The sequence below is a fragment of the Pteropus alecto genome, unplaced genomic scaffold (assembly GCF_000325575.1).
Source record: "Pteropus alecto unplaced genomic scaffold, ASM32557v1 scaffold186, whole genome shotgun sequence".
In the NCBI taxonomy this organism is placed as follows: Eukaryota; Metazoa; Chordata; class Mammalia; order Chiroptera; family Pteropodidae; genus Pteropus; species Pteropus alecto.
Window position 1 is genome coordinate 1,610,059 of NW_006439190.1, and position 16,929 is coordinate 1,626,987.

The 16,929-nt window shown below is 38.8% G+C and overlaps 1 protein-coding gene across 1 annotated transcript in view; it reads right to left on the reverse strand.

The window, feature by feature from the left end:
* The window catches only part of CUNH2orf15 (chromosome unknown C2orf15 homolog), a 43,414-nt gene that overhangs the window by 22,863 nt on the left and 3,622 nt on the right, over positions 1–16,929 (reverse strand). The window contains 1 exon segment of the mRNA XM_015592716.2: positions 15,356–15,500. Within this exon segment, the coding sequence (XP_015448202.1) occupies positions 15,356–15,500 (145 nt within the window).

Consider the following 16,929-nt stretch of genomic DNA (forward strand, 5'->3'; position numbering starts at 1 on the left):
CTCTTTTTTTTTACATTTTGTTTTAGGCGAGCTGACACCTTTCAATATTTCCTGTAGCGCAGACCTCATAGTGGAGATCCCTGAATTTTTGTATGTCTGGAAAAAGTCTTAATTTCTCCTTCATATCTACAGGAGAGCTTAACTGGATACATTATTCGAGGCTGGTAGTTCCTTGCACTTAATAGCTTAAATATTCAATTCTATTCCATTCCTGCCCTGAGAAGTTTGATGATAATCTAATGGGATTTCCTTTATATGTTACCATTTTCTTCTGCCTGGCTGCCCTGAGAATTTTGTCTTTGTCGTTAGTTTTTGATAACTTTAATACAATGTGTCTTGGTGAAAGCCTTTTTGGGTTGAGATAATTGGGTGTTCTGCTGACTTCTTGAATTCTAAGCTCCAGCTCATTCTTTAGATTTGGGAAATTCTTGTCCACTATTTGTCTGAAAATGATTTCTAGTCCCTGCTCCTTTTCCTCAACTTCAGTAATGCCCATTTTTCTTATGTTTTCTCTCCTGATGGTGTCAGCTAGTTCTTGTATTTCTCTTTCATTATTTTTTATTCTTCGATTTCTCTCTTCTTCCTTCTGATTTATTTCTAGATTTCTGTCTTTAATATCACTGACTCTTTCCTCCATTTGGTCGACTCTATTTCCCAAGCTTGCTATTTCAGTTTTCAACTCTTGCAGTGTGTTCTTTATCTCCAGAAGGTCTATTCTCTTCTTTTTGAGGGTTTCAATCTCCTTGCTAAAGAACTCATTCTGCTCATCAATTTCTGAAATTATTGATATAATTCATTTTGGATCTCATTGAGTTTTTTTAGAAGTACCATCCTGAATTCTTTGTCATATAAATTGCATATTTCTATGTCTGTAAGCTTATTTTTTGGAGATTTTTCTCTTTCTTTCTGAGATGCCTTGTCACCTTGGTTGTTCATGGTGTGCAATAGACTATCTCTGCCTGGGCATTAATGGAAGTGTATTCTGATTTTTTCCCCAGCAAGATTTATTATATAATGGTCCTTAGCCTATTGCAAACAAGGCACTTTTCTTTTGGTTTCCAGTAGATGGCGTCTAAGCCTCTTGGATCTCTGCTTTATATAAAGTCTTAATAATGCCTTTTTTCTTCTTTTTTTCTTATAGATGTTTAATCATGCTAGCTAACCCCAGTCTTAGTCTCTGTCAGTGTTAGCAATAGTTTCAGTAGCATTCGCTTAGATTCCCCTGGGACTCTGCGGCATTCTGTCACGGATGGTATGGAGTGAGGGCTCCTCTGGCTTGGGGGATGGGAGCTGTGGCTCAGCCGCTGTTTTGCACCCGCTGCTGGAAAAAATCAACTGTTGTTTCTCCACTCTCCTTGCTTTTTTGCTTTCTGCCCTGATGACTGGGCATTGTTGCTGGCCACTGTTGCTGGCCACATGGAGCTCACAGCACTCCCAGGCAGGGCTGCTCAGGGAAGTTGTGACACCTCCTCCCATCCCTCTCCTCCTACAGGGAGCTCCTTTGGCTGCAAGAGGCAGTTTCTTTGTTTCTTTCAGTCCATCGCCCGATACCCGGGGTTCTGACTTGTGGTAGCTCTTATGCGCAGAGCCCATGCTTAGCGATGCTGGTGTGCAGTTTGGGTCTTTTTATTGAGATTTAGGTGTTCAGCTTATAGTTGTTTCAAGAGGAGAGATCTGGGGAGTCTCTCACTCCGCCATGTTTCTGACATCACTGGTCAATTTTAATTTCTTTTAAATAACTTACATTAAAGTCACATCATGAGTTTAACAAATCCGATATTGAAGATGCAGGAAGAACTGACTCAGATGTTAAAATGTGACAGATTTTTCTCTTGCTGAACATCTGCATGTTGGTGATTGGCAGGACAAAAGAGGAAAAACACAAGACTTTCTTCTGTCTCATTGATATGTGCACTGTCTGGATTACATCTTCCTTAGGAAATGAAGAGTGTAGCCCTCCGAATATTAAACAATCCTTTATTCACTTTTACATTTAATAGGAAAGATGAGTCTGTACTGTAGCGTCATAGAATGGTTGAAGACAGACATCCACCCAAGGCTCGTGGGTTCCATTCTTGAAAAACAAAAAACAAAACAAAAACCTAGTTTTCTTTTTTTTTCTTGTCATTTGAGTAACTTCCAGAAATTTTACACACACACACACACACACACACTCAAAATTCCTTCCTTCCTTCTTTTGGAAACACATTTAAAATGATCTATACTTCTTAAACATATATATTTTTCGAGAATTTTTCATATCAGTACATGTAAAACAAATTTATACTTGTGGGTACTTATATGGTAAGTTATTTAACTATAGCCTTATTGCTAGACCAATAGTTTGTTTTCAAGGTTGTTTCTATTATAAACAACAGTGCTATGTACTTACCTAAGGATGTATGAGTTTATCTAACAAAATTTCTGTGAGATTGCTGCATTAATGCCTATATTTATTTATAATTTTGATGTATTCTGCCAAATTGCTATCCCCCAAATACACCAATTTAATATTTATCAGTAGTGCTTGAGCATGGTTGATTCTACATGCCCTCCCAGTACTTTTAATTTTTTTCCTGATCTGTTCAGTGAAAATTAATTTTATGCAAATTTAAATTAATATCAATTATTGGCATTTAAAGATATTTGAATTTATTGAAGTTTATATTGCAAAAATTTTCTTTGCTTGCCTTTATTTTGTTGTCTCTTTCTTACTGATTTATCCCAGTTTTATATGTACAAAAAAATCAACCCATTCCTTGTTACGCATAACAAAACGAATTTGTTTAGATTTTGCTAATTTACTTGTTTCAGATTCATTAGTCATTTACAATGTGACATTTAGTTTTGTATCATGGTTCAAAAAGTCTCTAGTATTTCAAAAGTGTTTTTTTCTGTTCTTTTTTTTTTAATTTAAAACTTTATGTAAAATACTTTTGGAGTAGGCACTGAAATTGGAATCTAAATCATCCCCCCTAGATTGGCTCACAGGGGCTGCAGCAGTGCGTATTGAGTCATACACCTTGTCCTTCACATCACTAGGTTTTGTTGAGAACCAAGGGCTGTAAAATGCGGTGGCTTCAGACAGCTTTGAGCTAGAAGGTGTTCCTCTGGGGACAGCAAAAGCACTAGGAAACATCAGCCACATGGACACCTTGTAACTAAGCACCAGCTCTTCTGACCACGCTTTTTTGCCTAAAGCAAGCTGGATGCCTCAGGGCATCAGGGCTAGAGGCACAGCCACCTCTGATGAGGCCAGCCCGGTTCATGTGCATGGTAGGGAGCAGGCCCTGGAAGCAGTCATGCAGTCTATGCCATCCTCACTGATTTAAATGCTGCCTTTATCACATAGTGATCCTCACATATACTTCAGCCTGTTTCTGAATTTTGTCTGTTGATTTATTTATATCTCCCTGGGAAAATACCAAGCTATTTTACTTATACCCTTTGGTAGTCTTTTGCAGCTTTTATAGATATGAAGTTTCTTCTTTTTTGTTGTTGTTGCTGTTTAGAAAGGGAACTTCTACTATATCAAGCAATTTTACTTTTAAAAAGCTATTGATGTTTATGTGTTAATTTTCAAGTAATCGCCTTGTTACCATCGTATTGTCATACATAATCTTCTCTGTAGGTTCTCTTGAGTAGTCTGGATACATGGTTATAGCATTTATACTTAAAATAATTTTACTTTCTCCATATTTTTCTCTAATTGCATTCTTTTGGATAATTGCAGTGACTAGTTCTTCCAGAGCATGAGTAAGCAATTATTGTGACTTGAGGGGAAACAAAGACCCATTTGTTTCCAAATGCCAGTCATTAACCTTAAAAATAATGGAAATCCGAGTCACTTTGTCTAAGATAATTCTAGAGTAGATTGCCTTTGACCTAAGATTGATGGTGAGGACACAGCATGACCAGCATAACAAGAAATTGAATTCAGTATTATATTCTGCATTTTATTTCTTGATTTTAATGAGTTATTATTTTTCATATTTCCTTAGAGTTTCCTTGAAAGTTTTCTACAACGTTTCATAAAAATTGTTTTCTCAATGAAACAACATTGACTTTGTGATAGAATTTGGGCATTTGATTCAAGAACCAACGGCTGTAAAATGTCATGCCAAAAAAGTAGGCTTCGGCATTTTATTTGGAGTGGTGATGGTTCAAAAAATATGAGACCAGAAAGAGAAGCAGTTTCAAGGGATTGATGATGACAATTTGTGTGTCTTTTCTGGTCTTTTTGTTCAAGTATTTATAACCATTTTGTCTGTCATGTGTAGGATTTCAGGCACATGTAACCGGCACTTGCACTTTCTGTGCTGAAGATGCTCACTATGTTTTTCAGAATTCAATGCAATCAGTAGTGCTGGGAAGATCTTATGAATACCCATCAAATACCCACACATCAGATGTCACTGCAGGAGTGACTGCTTACCAGTGAGAATGACAGACCTGTTTTATTTAGTTTCTCAAAATCAAAAGTATCATTCTGAGAATTTATCAGACCCAATAGTGATGATATCGAGCAATTCTTATAGTTGAAAAATAAATGTATTGAATATTATCCTGTGCATCCCTGGTTTTACACAAACAGCCTACCATGAACTCATTCCATTTCCATCTACTGTCCAAAGAGTGACCAGGTTTACAGCACGCTCCTTAGTAACAGCTCTGTAAACCTGATCACCTATCGTTTATGAGGCTCATATGTCAGACTCAAAATAACTTGTCAGCTGCAGTATACCAGGAGAGAGCACAGGATGGTACAGTTTGCTCCCTGGCCTCTCTCTGGAAGACATCTGTGAGCCTCCTGATTAGCATTTTTCTAAAGCTTAGATGAGTTTCATCCTAACAGCACACTTGGATGTAGATGTGGATCTGGAGGCGTTTGACTTCCTCTGAATAGCCTGCATAGAATATTCATAGTTAAAGGGATTTAAAGAAAATTTTCCTAATCATAGTGACAAATTAAATATATAGAGGAGATACATCCAAGGCAATCAGTATTGAGCTGTTGAGCTTTTCATGGCTTTTGCTCATATGCAAAATTCCAAATGTTTTGAAATAGGAATAAAGAATTAAAATGTAAAAGTTGAACATCTTTAGTTTTTCTTGGTAGCTTAAGAATAGCTAGTTAATGTGTACTGCATATGTTCTTTTGCCTAAAGCAGATGCATTTTACTCTTTTAAACTGTGTACTGTAATTAAGATATTCTGACTCTACTAATATTCAATACAAAGAAAAAGAAAATCTTTTATGATGAAAATTTTATCAAGTGAAAATGTTTAGCCAACAATAAAGATGATTCTTTTAGTTAGTGTATTAGTATTGACTATTTGTGATTTTTACATTCAACTAAATCATGATTTAATATTCTTTTTTTTAAAACATGGAAGCAGAGAGAAAGAGACTTGACCTAATTAGCATTTAATTAATGTAACCAATGCAGAGTGAGTTGTGAATCCTACAGGGGTTGTCATATGTGTTATTTAGAGATGGGAAGTGTTAACTTCTCTTCAGTGACAGGTAACTGCCAACGCCTGTATAGTACTGGGTAAAAAGATATAAATTAGAATGACTATTTATATACTTTTTTTATGGCATAAGACTGATGAAGCAAGAGTTTTCAGTATTGTACATCCTACATATTTAAAGAAAATTTAAAAAATATTTTCTTTGAAATCATGAGTACCTAATTTTGTCTTCATAGTTATTTAGGGTAATTTTCTTGACTTATCTAAGAGACTGAGCTGAACATTTGCATAAACACAAGGCAATACATTTGAACACAGGAAGCAGAAAATCACTTTCATATCTTATTTAAGCTTCTGTGAAGATAGTAGGATTGTATCAAGGAAATGGCTAACACTGACACCAAAGACACAGAGACCATAGACTATTGGCAGAATATGAAAACATACACACATTTCACTGTCAGGGAGACACGAAGCTACCTAACCTCCTGCAAGGTAAACTATACTTTTGTTTTGTGTGTCGGATGTGGGTCCCTCACTGTTGTCATGTTGCTTTTATAAAAAAATTTTTAAAATAATTTAAAAAAATTTAAATTATATTTGGCATACAATATTAATTTCGGGTTTATAACATGGTGATTACACATTTATATATAACTTACAAAGTGATCACTGTAATATATCTGATAACTATATGACACTATACATAGTTATTGCAATATTATTGCCTATATTCCTTAAGCTGTATTTCAGATCCCCATGACTATTTTGTAACTACCAATTTGTACTTATTCATCCCTTCCCCTTTTTCACCAACCACCCTCAACCCCCTCCCATCTGGGAACCATCAGTTTATTCTCTATATCTATGAGTTTGTTTGTTTTGTTTCTTTATTTTGTTCTTCAGATTCCACATGTAAGTGAAATTGTATGGCATTTGTCTTTATCTGACTTACTCCATTGAACACAATACTCTCTAGGTCCATCCATGTTGTTGTAGATGACAAAGTTTCATTCTTTTTTTAATGACTGAGTCATATTCTATTGTATAAATGTACCACCTCCTTATCCATTCATCCATCGATGGACACCCAGGTAGCCTCCACCATATAGTAAAACACGTGATTACTCTTGACAGAGACCCACTGAAGATACAACAGTTTCTGGATGGAATTCAAAGAAAATATGAGGAGTTCATGTCTCGGCCATTATTTTAAAACATGTATCTGTTTCAAATGTTCCCCAATACTAGAATGGCTTGTGTTAGACTCGGGCATAAAAGGTCCTTTGTCTAGTTAGAATCAAACATATAGCACCTTTTAATACTGTCATCATGGAGTTAAAATGACAGGCTCATGTGACATCTAAGCACTTTAATCCGGTTGGAATGACAATGTCTTAATCAGTTCCTTAAGACAAAAGACAGTATCTCATTCCATCCGCCCCCCACATGGCGACTCACAGAGGAGCTCAATAAATAATTGTTGAAGAGGAGGTGGCTCCATAGTGTAGTGGTTAGCACGTCTGCTTAACACTCAGAAGGTCTTGGGTTTGTGCCCCAGGTGGAGCCACATCCCGGACCCCCGGTGCTGTGGGTGAGCTCCCTGAGGGTGTGGAAGGAGATGCTCCGCCTTCAGAGATGGCAACATTCCTAGGTTGGGGTGGAAGTGTGTGTGTGTGTGTTTGTGGGGGTGGGGGGCGTTGGAATTAAAGAGGGGGGAAAAATAATTGTTGAAAAAATGCACTGCAGCACTATTAAAATGGCATAACTCTTACATAGGAAATTGAAGACCAAACCCAAGTAATGCAGTCAAAAAACACTTTTAATGAATTTATGATATCTGATGTTATAATTCCACTTCCAAATTTCCTCCAAAATTTATCATATCACTTCCGTGAATACCAGTAAAAAAAGGAAGGAAGTGTGGTAACTGGTGCAGGATTCAGAGAACAGTTAATTACTGTGTTTCCACTATAACCCATACAGTAAATTATATAAATCAGAAGCAAAATAAATGATCTAAAGTCAATGTATAGTTTACAAAAAACACTTCTAGGTATCTCATTGAATATTTATCATAACCTACTATGCACATTTTGTACAAAAGGACAAAGAATTAGAAAAGTTCATGCAGTAAGTGAAAGGGAGAGGGATGAGGCTGTGATTGATTAATAAATGCCTGGCTTTAGGCTACAAAAATCTCTGGTACTAAATAAACATTCAAAGTCAACTCCTATTCATTTCACTGGGTGTCAGAATGATTGCCATTTCCTTCTAAATATTTCCTTAAGATCCTAAGTAAGCCGAAGTCCTTTATTTTGTGCCTTCAAAGTCTGCTGATATCTCTTTTGATACTCATCAAACCTGATTATTTTTACATAGTTAATTGTAACTATGAGCCCACCAGAGCTCCTAGAAAGAGCCAGCTTACTGAATCAGAGTCTAAACAAGTCCAGACATTCCAGTGACTATTTGAAAGATGGGGAACAGAGTGTGTCTACCTTATGTACCTCTGCATGTACCCAGGGCCTGGCATTTGCTAGATGCATGAACACAAAATAAATGACACCAAAACAAAGTAGTTGCACTTAACTTGGACTTAGGATATAGTTTCAGTCCCAGAAGAGCTTAGTATAAGATGAATAGGAAAAATATAATATTCTCTGGGGGAGTATACCAAGAATATCAGACCTGATAGAAGAAAGAAGTGATAAGTTATGGATTATAAAACTGACAGAAAAAAAAAAAGAATGTACTTACAAGAAACTTGAACTACTTACATCTATACCTATACCTACACCTGTACCTGTACCTATGCCTACACCTACATCTATATAAAACACGACTAATGGAAAGTTTTGAGGTGCTGCTCTAGCATTAGATGTGGATGGCGATTCATGGTCTCCTTTGCCTGTTACTTTTTTGCCCAGTGGTTTGTACAGATTCTGAAATGAAGAAGGGGTTTGAGTTGAGGGCTAGGTAGAAAACAGCCTGTGCAGTGAAGTAGACAGAAGTATTGATTATATTATCAAGGATAGTAAAAACTGAGCGACAGGGCAGAAGTTTAGTGGCTCATAGTTCAGAGGTATAATGTTGTTATAAACTGTGAGTTCTTTATCCTCATAAAACTGAAGTGCTGGGTATATAGTAACGTGTTTTTTGGGGGGATAGATAACATGATTTTCCATGAGAAATAATATTTGAATCAAAGATGCCATATTTGTCTCCTAAATGTTTTCTAATATTAATACACCAAATGACCAAAATCAGTACAGACCTAGCCCATCTACCGACACTAGATGATGGTGAAACAATAGTTTATAGTGATGCCCTTCAGACCCAGAGGAATGATTAAGTTAGCATCAGTACATTCTTCTTAATAAAGCAAGGAAACCTATACAACGTTTCAGGCACATTTCAACAGAAAGGATGAAATGCTTTCCTCATTTCCCAATGCAATGTGTTCCCTTGCCTGCGACAGGCTGTGCTGCAAAGAGCCCTTAGGCTACTTGAGTACTAGATGCTTCTTGAAGTGCATTCATTAGCTGAGATCACTGATGTAAAAATAAAAGTCAGCCATTTAGTATATTGGAACCTAATGACTTAAAACAATAATGCCCTTCAAATGGGAATAATTTACTCTTAATGCACTTATTGATGAAGTCTGATAGCCAGCTGTTAAAGTATCTGTTAACTGAGGAATATGACAGAACCCATTAATGAAACGAGGATTTTTCAGTCCTGTAGCTATGTTTATGCTTACTCTCTTTTCCTAATTTTTAATCAATATTTGCTAAGTCTCATCTGACTGTCATTGCTAAGTCTCATCTGACTGTCATTGGTTGAAATGTTGATTTTTTTCCCCCTAGTTTTAGTCTGGGTTGATTGGCTTTCTTTCTTGGCTGAAGTAGAAGAGATCTGTGTTTTGAATTTCATTTTTAAATTAACTCATTTAAGATGCTAGACGATGGAGAGATGATATCCTGTTTTTATTGATAACATGCGTGTTCAATTAGTTAGGGCTACATAAAATGGAAAAAACATCCTATTCAGAGACGTTCAGTAATCGACTCTAGAAATTGAAAAAAAATATAAACCTTTAGGTGAAAAAGTAAGATGGATTGTTGATGTCATAACTGACGAGGAAAACAGGTCTCGTAACTTTGTATGTTTTCATTTTTTACTTTGTTTTGCAAAAACGAACATTCACTCATTAAATATTAGTGTTTTATGAGAGAAATATTTCACAAGAAGAATCATACAGATAAGAAATTATACTTTTTTTGCAAAGCAATATTATAGAAATATAGAAAAGTAGAACAAAAATGGAAAAATGGAACATAATTTTTATCACTTCATAGTGATCTTTAATGGTCTGTTTCTTTTCAGTGGTGTTGTGCGCCTGTTTTTTTCTACTTCCCTGTAGTGTATATGTTTTTTCCATATGTAGCTTTTCACTTTACTTGGTCAACTAAATTAAACTAATGTCCTCCACCTTTAGTAGTAGGAATAAATTAAATCTTTAGACACAGAACAAGAAGCCAGCAATTCCACTACGTATGGGATTAGGTTTGCTCACTGTGGTTTACTGGGAGGACTCAGCTCCAGGAGTCCAGCTCTGAGTCAGACTGTGTCTGCCCTCACCAGTGAATGCTTTGGGGCAGGGCAGCGGGACTCTGGGCAGTTGCTGAAACTGCGGGGCAGGACCAGCGTGCGCCATGAGTCTTGTACCTCTTCCTGCAGTAATCTTGTAGTAATCAGGATCACATTTGCCTAATATTTAATGGAGTCAACATCTCATTGTTAACCCTAATTGTTGGGAATTTTATAAAAATGATAAGGTGAATCTCTCTATGTATTTCACTTTTTCCATAGCTTTAATGATTTGTCTAGGATTTGGAGGATTCATTCTCAGAAGTACTGTTACTATTTTAGATGGTAATCACTGTTCCTATCAATGTAAGATGCCTTGTGTCACACGCAGACTGTATCCTTACAGTCTGTGAACATTTTCATTTTCGTTCTTCTAATTTTATACTTGTGTGAGCTTTCCATCTAATCATTATAACGTGTTCTCTTTGAGACATTCTAGTTTCCTACTTTATCCTGTTTTTTTCCTAAAACTGTAACTTTGTCTTGGCAGAAAGTTTCTAGATGGTTACAGAGATACTGTGTGTAGAGTCTCCTCTCTAAGGCTTCCTCAGGGTCCTGGCTCTGGAGTTGGACAGACATGGGTTGAAATAACAATTCGGCTACCAGACAAAGCACTTAATCTCTCTGCATCAGTCTTCATTTTCTTCATCTGTAACACGGAGATGATAGGTCATGGGAGAAGATGGAGGAAGGCAGGCAGGAGGCATGCTTCCGTGTGCAGACACCATGTAGAATTCTTTGGACTTTTATGATGATTCCAAAGTTATCATGTTCTGAATGGGAGATGAAATCAATAAATCGTGGCTGTGCAACTCATGTAAGTTAGCTAGAACTCTGTCGAATATTTAGATTTTAATTTACTTTTTATCAGTGATAGTTCTCTATTTCTTCCTGCAGTATCTCAATTTCTATGCTATGCCTCCTCTCTGTAAAAAGAAATGACAACATTTCTAAGTGGTCAAGCTGAGAGAACAATGGCAACTTGGTTCATTTTTCCCAGGTCAGAAATGAAGCCTTTTCTTTTACTTCGTACTGTAAACAGTTGTTTAACACCGTGCACCAGGTATTGTAGAAATTACAGGATAAAATTTTGCTCAAAAGGCATCCTTTTTACATCTCAGGTCTTATTCAGTCCTGATTTTTTTTCTTTAGTGCTTTACTTTGTTTTAGGACAAAGGGCTACTAAGGAAGGGGAGATTTAGAAATGGATGATGAGGGCTTAGGCAGAGTGATCTTTCCAGTCCAGGAGAGACCCGATGCGGTTAGACAGGAATTAGTATGCTGTGCAGTTGACTCCCTGGAAACTTGCTTTGGTAAGCTATTCCTAGTTTTTGAAACTGAAAACCTATTTTAGGTACTGATCTTAAGTATAGGCTTCTGACTACAGAACTAGGTGCATTTTAATTATTATTATTTTTAAAGGCAGGCAAGAAAGGAATTCTGTTAACCCAGCAGAGGTGTTAACACAGGCAGCCTGGACAGAGCAGTGGAGAAGGAAGAAGAGATATGAAGAACGCCCTGGGCAGAGAAGTGTCAGGTCACTGCGCTGTGGCTTTCCTGGCTTCCGGCAGTTAGGTTAAGTGCCCTTTTAGTATGTGGCCTGTCCTCACCATCAGCCAACCCTCTATTCTCGGAAAATATATTTCTATCAGAGAGTTGGGAAGGACCTTCACTGACCTCAGTACTATCTTCTATTTAACTGTGAACTTCTTTAGAAACAAGGTTCAGGTTTTATCTTTTTTTGCATCATCTTTACTAGGAGAGCAAAACCCGGGAAGAAGGTACCCTCTGTAAACATTTGTAAAAAGGAAGTGACAGGGTGTTTGTCCATTTAGTCAGTTTAACATGTATTTATTCAGTGTTTGTGATGAGTTGAGCATTGTTCTTCATGGTTACCATGTATTAGTGAACAACAGAAGCAAACAGCTACATCCTCATGAGCTTACGTTCCAGTGGGATTCACGGCAATAAATTAAAGACAGAATCAGAACAAACTTTATTGTTAGAGATGTAAGCCCCATAGATGGTGGATCCCTTAGAGGGTATTCATCTCTCCAGGAAGAGTCAGTGTTTACTAGGTGCAGGAAATATGCCAATGGCATTCAAAAATAATTATAGACAATATTTAACTTTTCATTTGTTTGTATTTTTGTTTCCCCTTAGATATGTTTTTTGCATATACTTCAAAATTCTGCATAGACATGACCTCTAATAAATCTTCTTGACTGCTGGAGGCTGACTCCTTCCTATATTCCCCGCCTTGCATGGGTTTTTAAAGGTCATTGTTCATGGATATCTACCACCATGAGGACACAGCAGTTTTCCCAAGACATCTGAGTCCTTTAAGAGCAAGGACTGTCTTCTGTGTGTGTTGGAGAATGTAGGTCCTTAAGTTTAATATAACTGAGTTTTCTATGACTAGAATAACTGGAACAAGTGAGACAGAATCAAGTTCTGCTTTGAGAAGTATTTCTAGAAGAGCTATTGAAAGGACGCAAAGTAACAACTAGTTTTAAATTTCTAAGTAAAGTTATTGGATATGAAACAAAAGAAGGTGAAAGAGGACACTGTAGGGGAAACAGGTAGCCATTCCTAACAAGGCAGACACGCGAGGCTTGGCAGCACTGTGACGAAGCTGCGGTTCTGATGCTGAGAGCTTTTGTATCATTATGTTCAGAACTGCTTGAATAGGTACCCAACAAAAGGAAGACAGAAGTAATAGTGAATATTAAATATTATTGGCAGAAATTTTTGCAAGGGATTTCTCTGAAAATAAAATAAAGATTGTGGCCAGATGGAAGGAACAGATCTAATAACTGCTGAACTAGCTCAGTGAATGGATGGACTCTTCTTGGGACTTTCGCTGGCTCAGAATTACTGCTAATTACTGAATGGTGGATGTAACTCCAGCAGTTCTTGGCAAACCTGTAAGGACTCGGCAGGAGTAGGATGGCTGCCACCAACAGTAAACCTTTGTGTCTCTCTATTATTGTAAGAACCTCAGGGAAGCAGCAGGGTGGGAGCAGAGGAAAGCCTGAATCAGCCAGAAGAATAAGAAGGGGCTGTTTCATTAGACATATCATTCTCATCTCACTTCTTGCCTTCATTCATGAAAACAGCATAATTGGAGGGGGAAGGTGCAGTAGCTCCTGCCCCTTTTAGAGACGGGCCTGACATCAGAAGGAGAGCAAGCTGAGGTCTGTTAAACAGCATGAAGTCTCTGAGCATGTATCATTTAGACAGGACTTTCGCACCGGAACCAGGCTAACCAGAGTTAATCCTCGCTGTCCCCAGGATTACCAGTTTCCCCCCGCCCCCCAAAGGCCCTTTTTATTGCTGAATTAAATTTTTAAGTTTAGACTTAGCTATTTTCAATAACTCCAGGCTTTTGTGATCTTTTAACAGCCTAACATTATTCAAGGAAACAAAATGCTTGTTTAGAAATCTGCTGGCTCCATGTTACTATCTTCTTCTGGTTCTGTTCTGTTTCTTGAACCCCCCAGATCATTTTCAAGTTGTTAGGGCCAGGAAAACAAGTAGAAACTAAACCAAAATGTAATTCTTTTCTACACCCACTTTCTGGGATGGTCTTTACATTTCACTTTTAGTTTCTATCCTAAAAGAGTTCAACAACTCAACAAACATTTATGACAGTTCTACCACTTGCCAAAGCTCTGTTATGCCCTGGGGATAATAGAGTGCTGAAGCTATGTACCCATCCTGAGGAGTGTCTGAGCACCTGTAAAGGAGGGATTTCAAAATGATGACGGAAGTGACAGACATTCTTTGCTTGACCAAACTTTAGGCAGGCTCCTGAATCTTCTCTGAGGCCCATCTGTTACCTACTTGCAAAATCTAGTTCTAACAAGAAACCTACTGAGTCAGTTTACCCAGAGCTAACCCTTCCTTAATACCTGATTATGTCTCCATCTTTCACTACCTCTCATGGGACGTCTGGTCCTCCCGACCTGCTGTGAGTACAAATCCACTTAGGTCGACTGAGCTGGAAGCCCTTTGGCCTTGATGGCTTCTCCCAGTAACTTTCCATCCATTGACACCTGCAGCCCCGGCTGTAAGTTCCCGCCTGCCCATGCAGGATTGAGCCCAGTCCTATATGAGGTCTCTTTTCCCTTATGACAATAGTTCTGACTAAAATCTGTTTTTACTGCTTTCACTACAGTCCAGCTCTGGTTTTGCTTTGACATAAGTGGGAAGGTGAAGGTAAGGCTAGGAATGCAATACTCAGAATTGAAAGTAAACAGATCCCTCTGCGTCACTGCCTGGCTTGATATACCTGGAGGTGTCTCTACTTTCCAGCTTCCCAGGCACTGGCCACCTCAAGGAGACCTTTGCCCACTGGTGCCTGGAGCCCTACTCCCTGATTCCCACCAGGGCTTTTGAAGCTGCTTTTGCAGATCTTGGTGTCCTGTGCACGGAACAGTTGCTCTGTTGTGTGGATACAGGCTGCAGGGCCAGTGACTGGTTGCTGGGCTGTCAGAAGACTCATGAGAGCACAGGTCACTGCTGGGTTCTGGAAGTCCACTGTAGCACTGACTGCTGCACCTTTTGGCTGCCGCCATTGCTGTGGCTGTGCCGGTGTCGTGGCCAGCGTTTAGATTTGTGAATGTGGATATATAAAAGTCAGGGTTAGATTCAGGAGCAAGTTTGTTATATTCTAAATGTCCTGGGAAATCCTTTCCAAGGGTGGGAAGGAGGTCAAACTCCGACCCCATAGGGCTTTATTTAAGGCTTTATTTAAAAGAGAACACAAAGCATTAGTTCACATGACCACACATGTAGATTGGAGCATTGGAGGTTGTGATTTTGGAAAAAAATAAAAAACATTAACTCATTTATGTACTCACCTGATTCCTGTTGGACACAGGGTAATTGTAAATTAAGAAAATTGTTTTTACAAATACAAACATAATAATTGTTAGGTCATATCTTTGATGAAGAAACTGATACAAGCATTTTGCCTCTTATTTTTTAAGTAAGTTTAGTGAGAGTCACACCTGTTAGGATGTAATTTGCAAAAGAGGGACGTGCAAGCTTGAGAGGAGACAGGTCCCATAAAACATGGCAAAGAAAGAGTAAAGATTTTGCATTAAAAGTTCTGGGAAGGAAAACAGAGTGGAGCTGAGTCAGCCTGAGCCTTGACCTCCACATTCCAAGGTGTTGGTGTGGGAGGGAGGAGCTAAGAGATCATGCTGAAGCCATGACCCACATCTGGCCTGAGGTTCATCAGCTCTCGGAGCACAGACTCTTGGGTGCTGGAGACACATCTGAGTGACACTGCTGAGGCTAGGATAGCTAATAATGGAGTCATAGCACAGATATGTTCAAAACCGTTTTGGCCCATAATTTTGTTCCTGTTTATGAAAGTCAAAAAAGTGAAGAGAAATGTTACAACACAGCAGCTAAGAGCCAAGACTGAGCAGCACTGCTGGTGTTCAAAGTCTGGTCTGCCTTTTCCCAGCCGTGTGACTTTAGAAGTCCTTCAGCCTCTGTGTCTTGGTTTTCTCATATTAGGATGTGTAGCATAGGGCTATGGCTAGGATGGCCATGGCTAGGACTTTTTATGTGCCTAGCACATAAAAAATGGTCACACATGGGAGAGAAAAAATGGCGTAGATGATAGAGGCTCTGTTCATTCCTCTGGCGACCAAATCAAAGTTGTGACGAAAACAAGGAGCAGCAGCAAGGAAAAATAGCCTAGGATCTAGATGAACAAGCCATACAACTAGGGAGAAATCCAAGAAAGCACCCTTCAATGGCAGAAGGTAGGATGGGGTGAAAACGCGGGACTACCCAGTCTCAAGCGGCTGAGTGAGATGGAGGCTGCGACAGTGGCAGTGGCAGACACCTCTTAAAGGGGCCACGACTGTGAGTGGATTTTTGTGGTGATGGACCTGCTCACTCTAAGCACCAGTGCCAATTCGGCTGCACGCAGGGACACCAGGAACTTACAGAGAAATAGTGTTGGAGTAAGGGATGAAGTAAGACTTGCTATGTACAGAAGTGCTGGCGGGATCCATTGTTCCCTGTTGAGCCTCGCCCCGCCATCCCAGTGCGCAGACACAGTGCCACCATAGCTGTGATGTCATCAAACTGAATAACAGAGGTCGCTTGGCCCAGAAGGTTCCCTGAAACTCCACCTGCCCCAATTCGGGGCCCTACCCAAGCCACATCCAGATGTATCCTCAGTGAATCAGGTGCTCCTTGCTGAGACTCACACTGGAGGCAGCCTTTGGTTTCTGGTGTGGCCTTTTGAGGCAGCTATAAGCACAGCATCTGTGAATTGCTTGCTGAATCCTAACGGGTGGCCCCAGAGGGATACAGGCTGGGGCTAAATTGGCCTGTAGCTGAACCCCTCTCAGGACTGTGACACTGGACACCTATTTTACAAATCCACACTAACAAGATCGGGAGATTTAGGAGCTTTGCTTAGTACATAGAAACAGACATGGAAAGGCAGCCAAAATGGGAAGACAAAGAAACAGAAACCATATGAGCAACAAAGAGATTAAAAAACAAAACATAAAAAGTGGAAATTATAAAAGGGAACCAGTCTGAAATGAAGAGCACATTATCTGAAATGAGAAGTAAATAAAAATAGAATAAACAAAGGAATAAAATAAAGAAATGAAAAAAGAAGAGGATCAAATGCCCTACCTAGAGGACAGGAAAGCCAATTAGGACACTCAGCCTGAATGGCAAGAAAAAAGATGCCAAGACTATAAAAATAATTTAAGGAGGATATGGGACACTATTAAGGCTCCAAATATTCATCTGATTGGT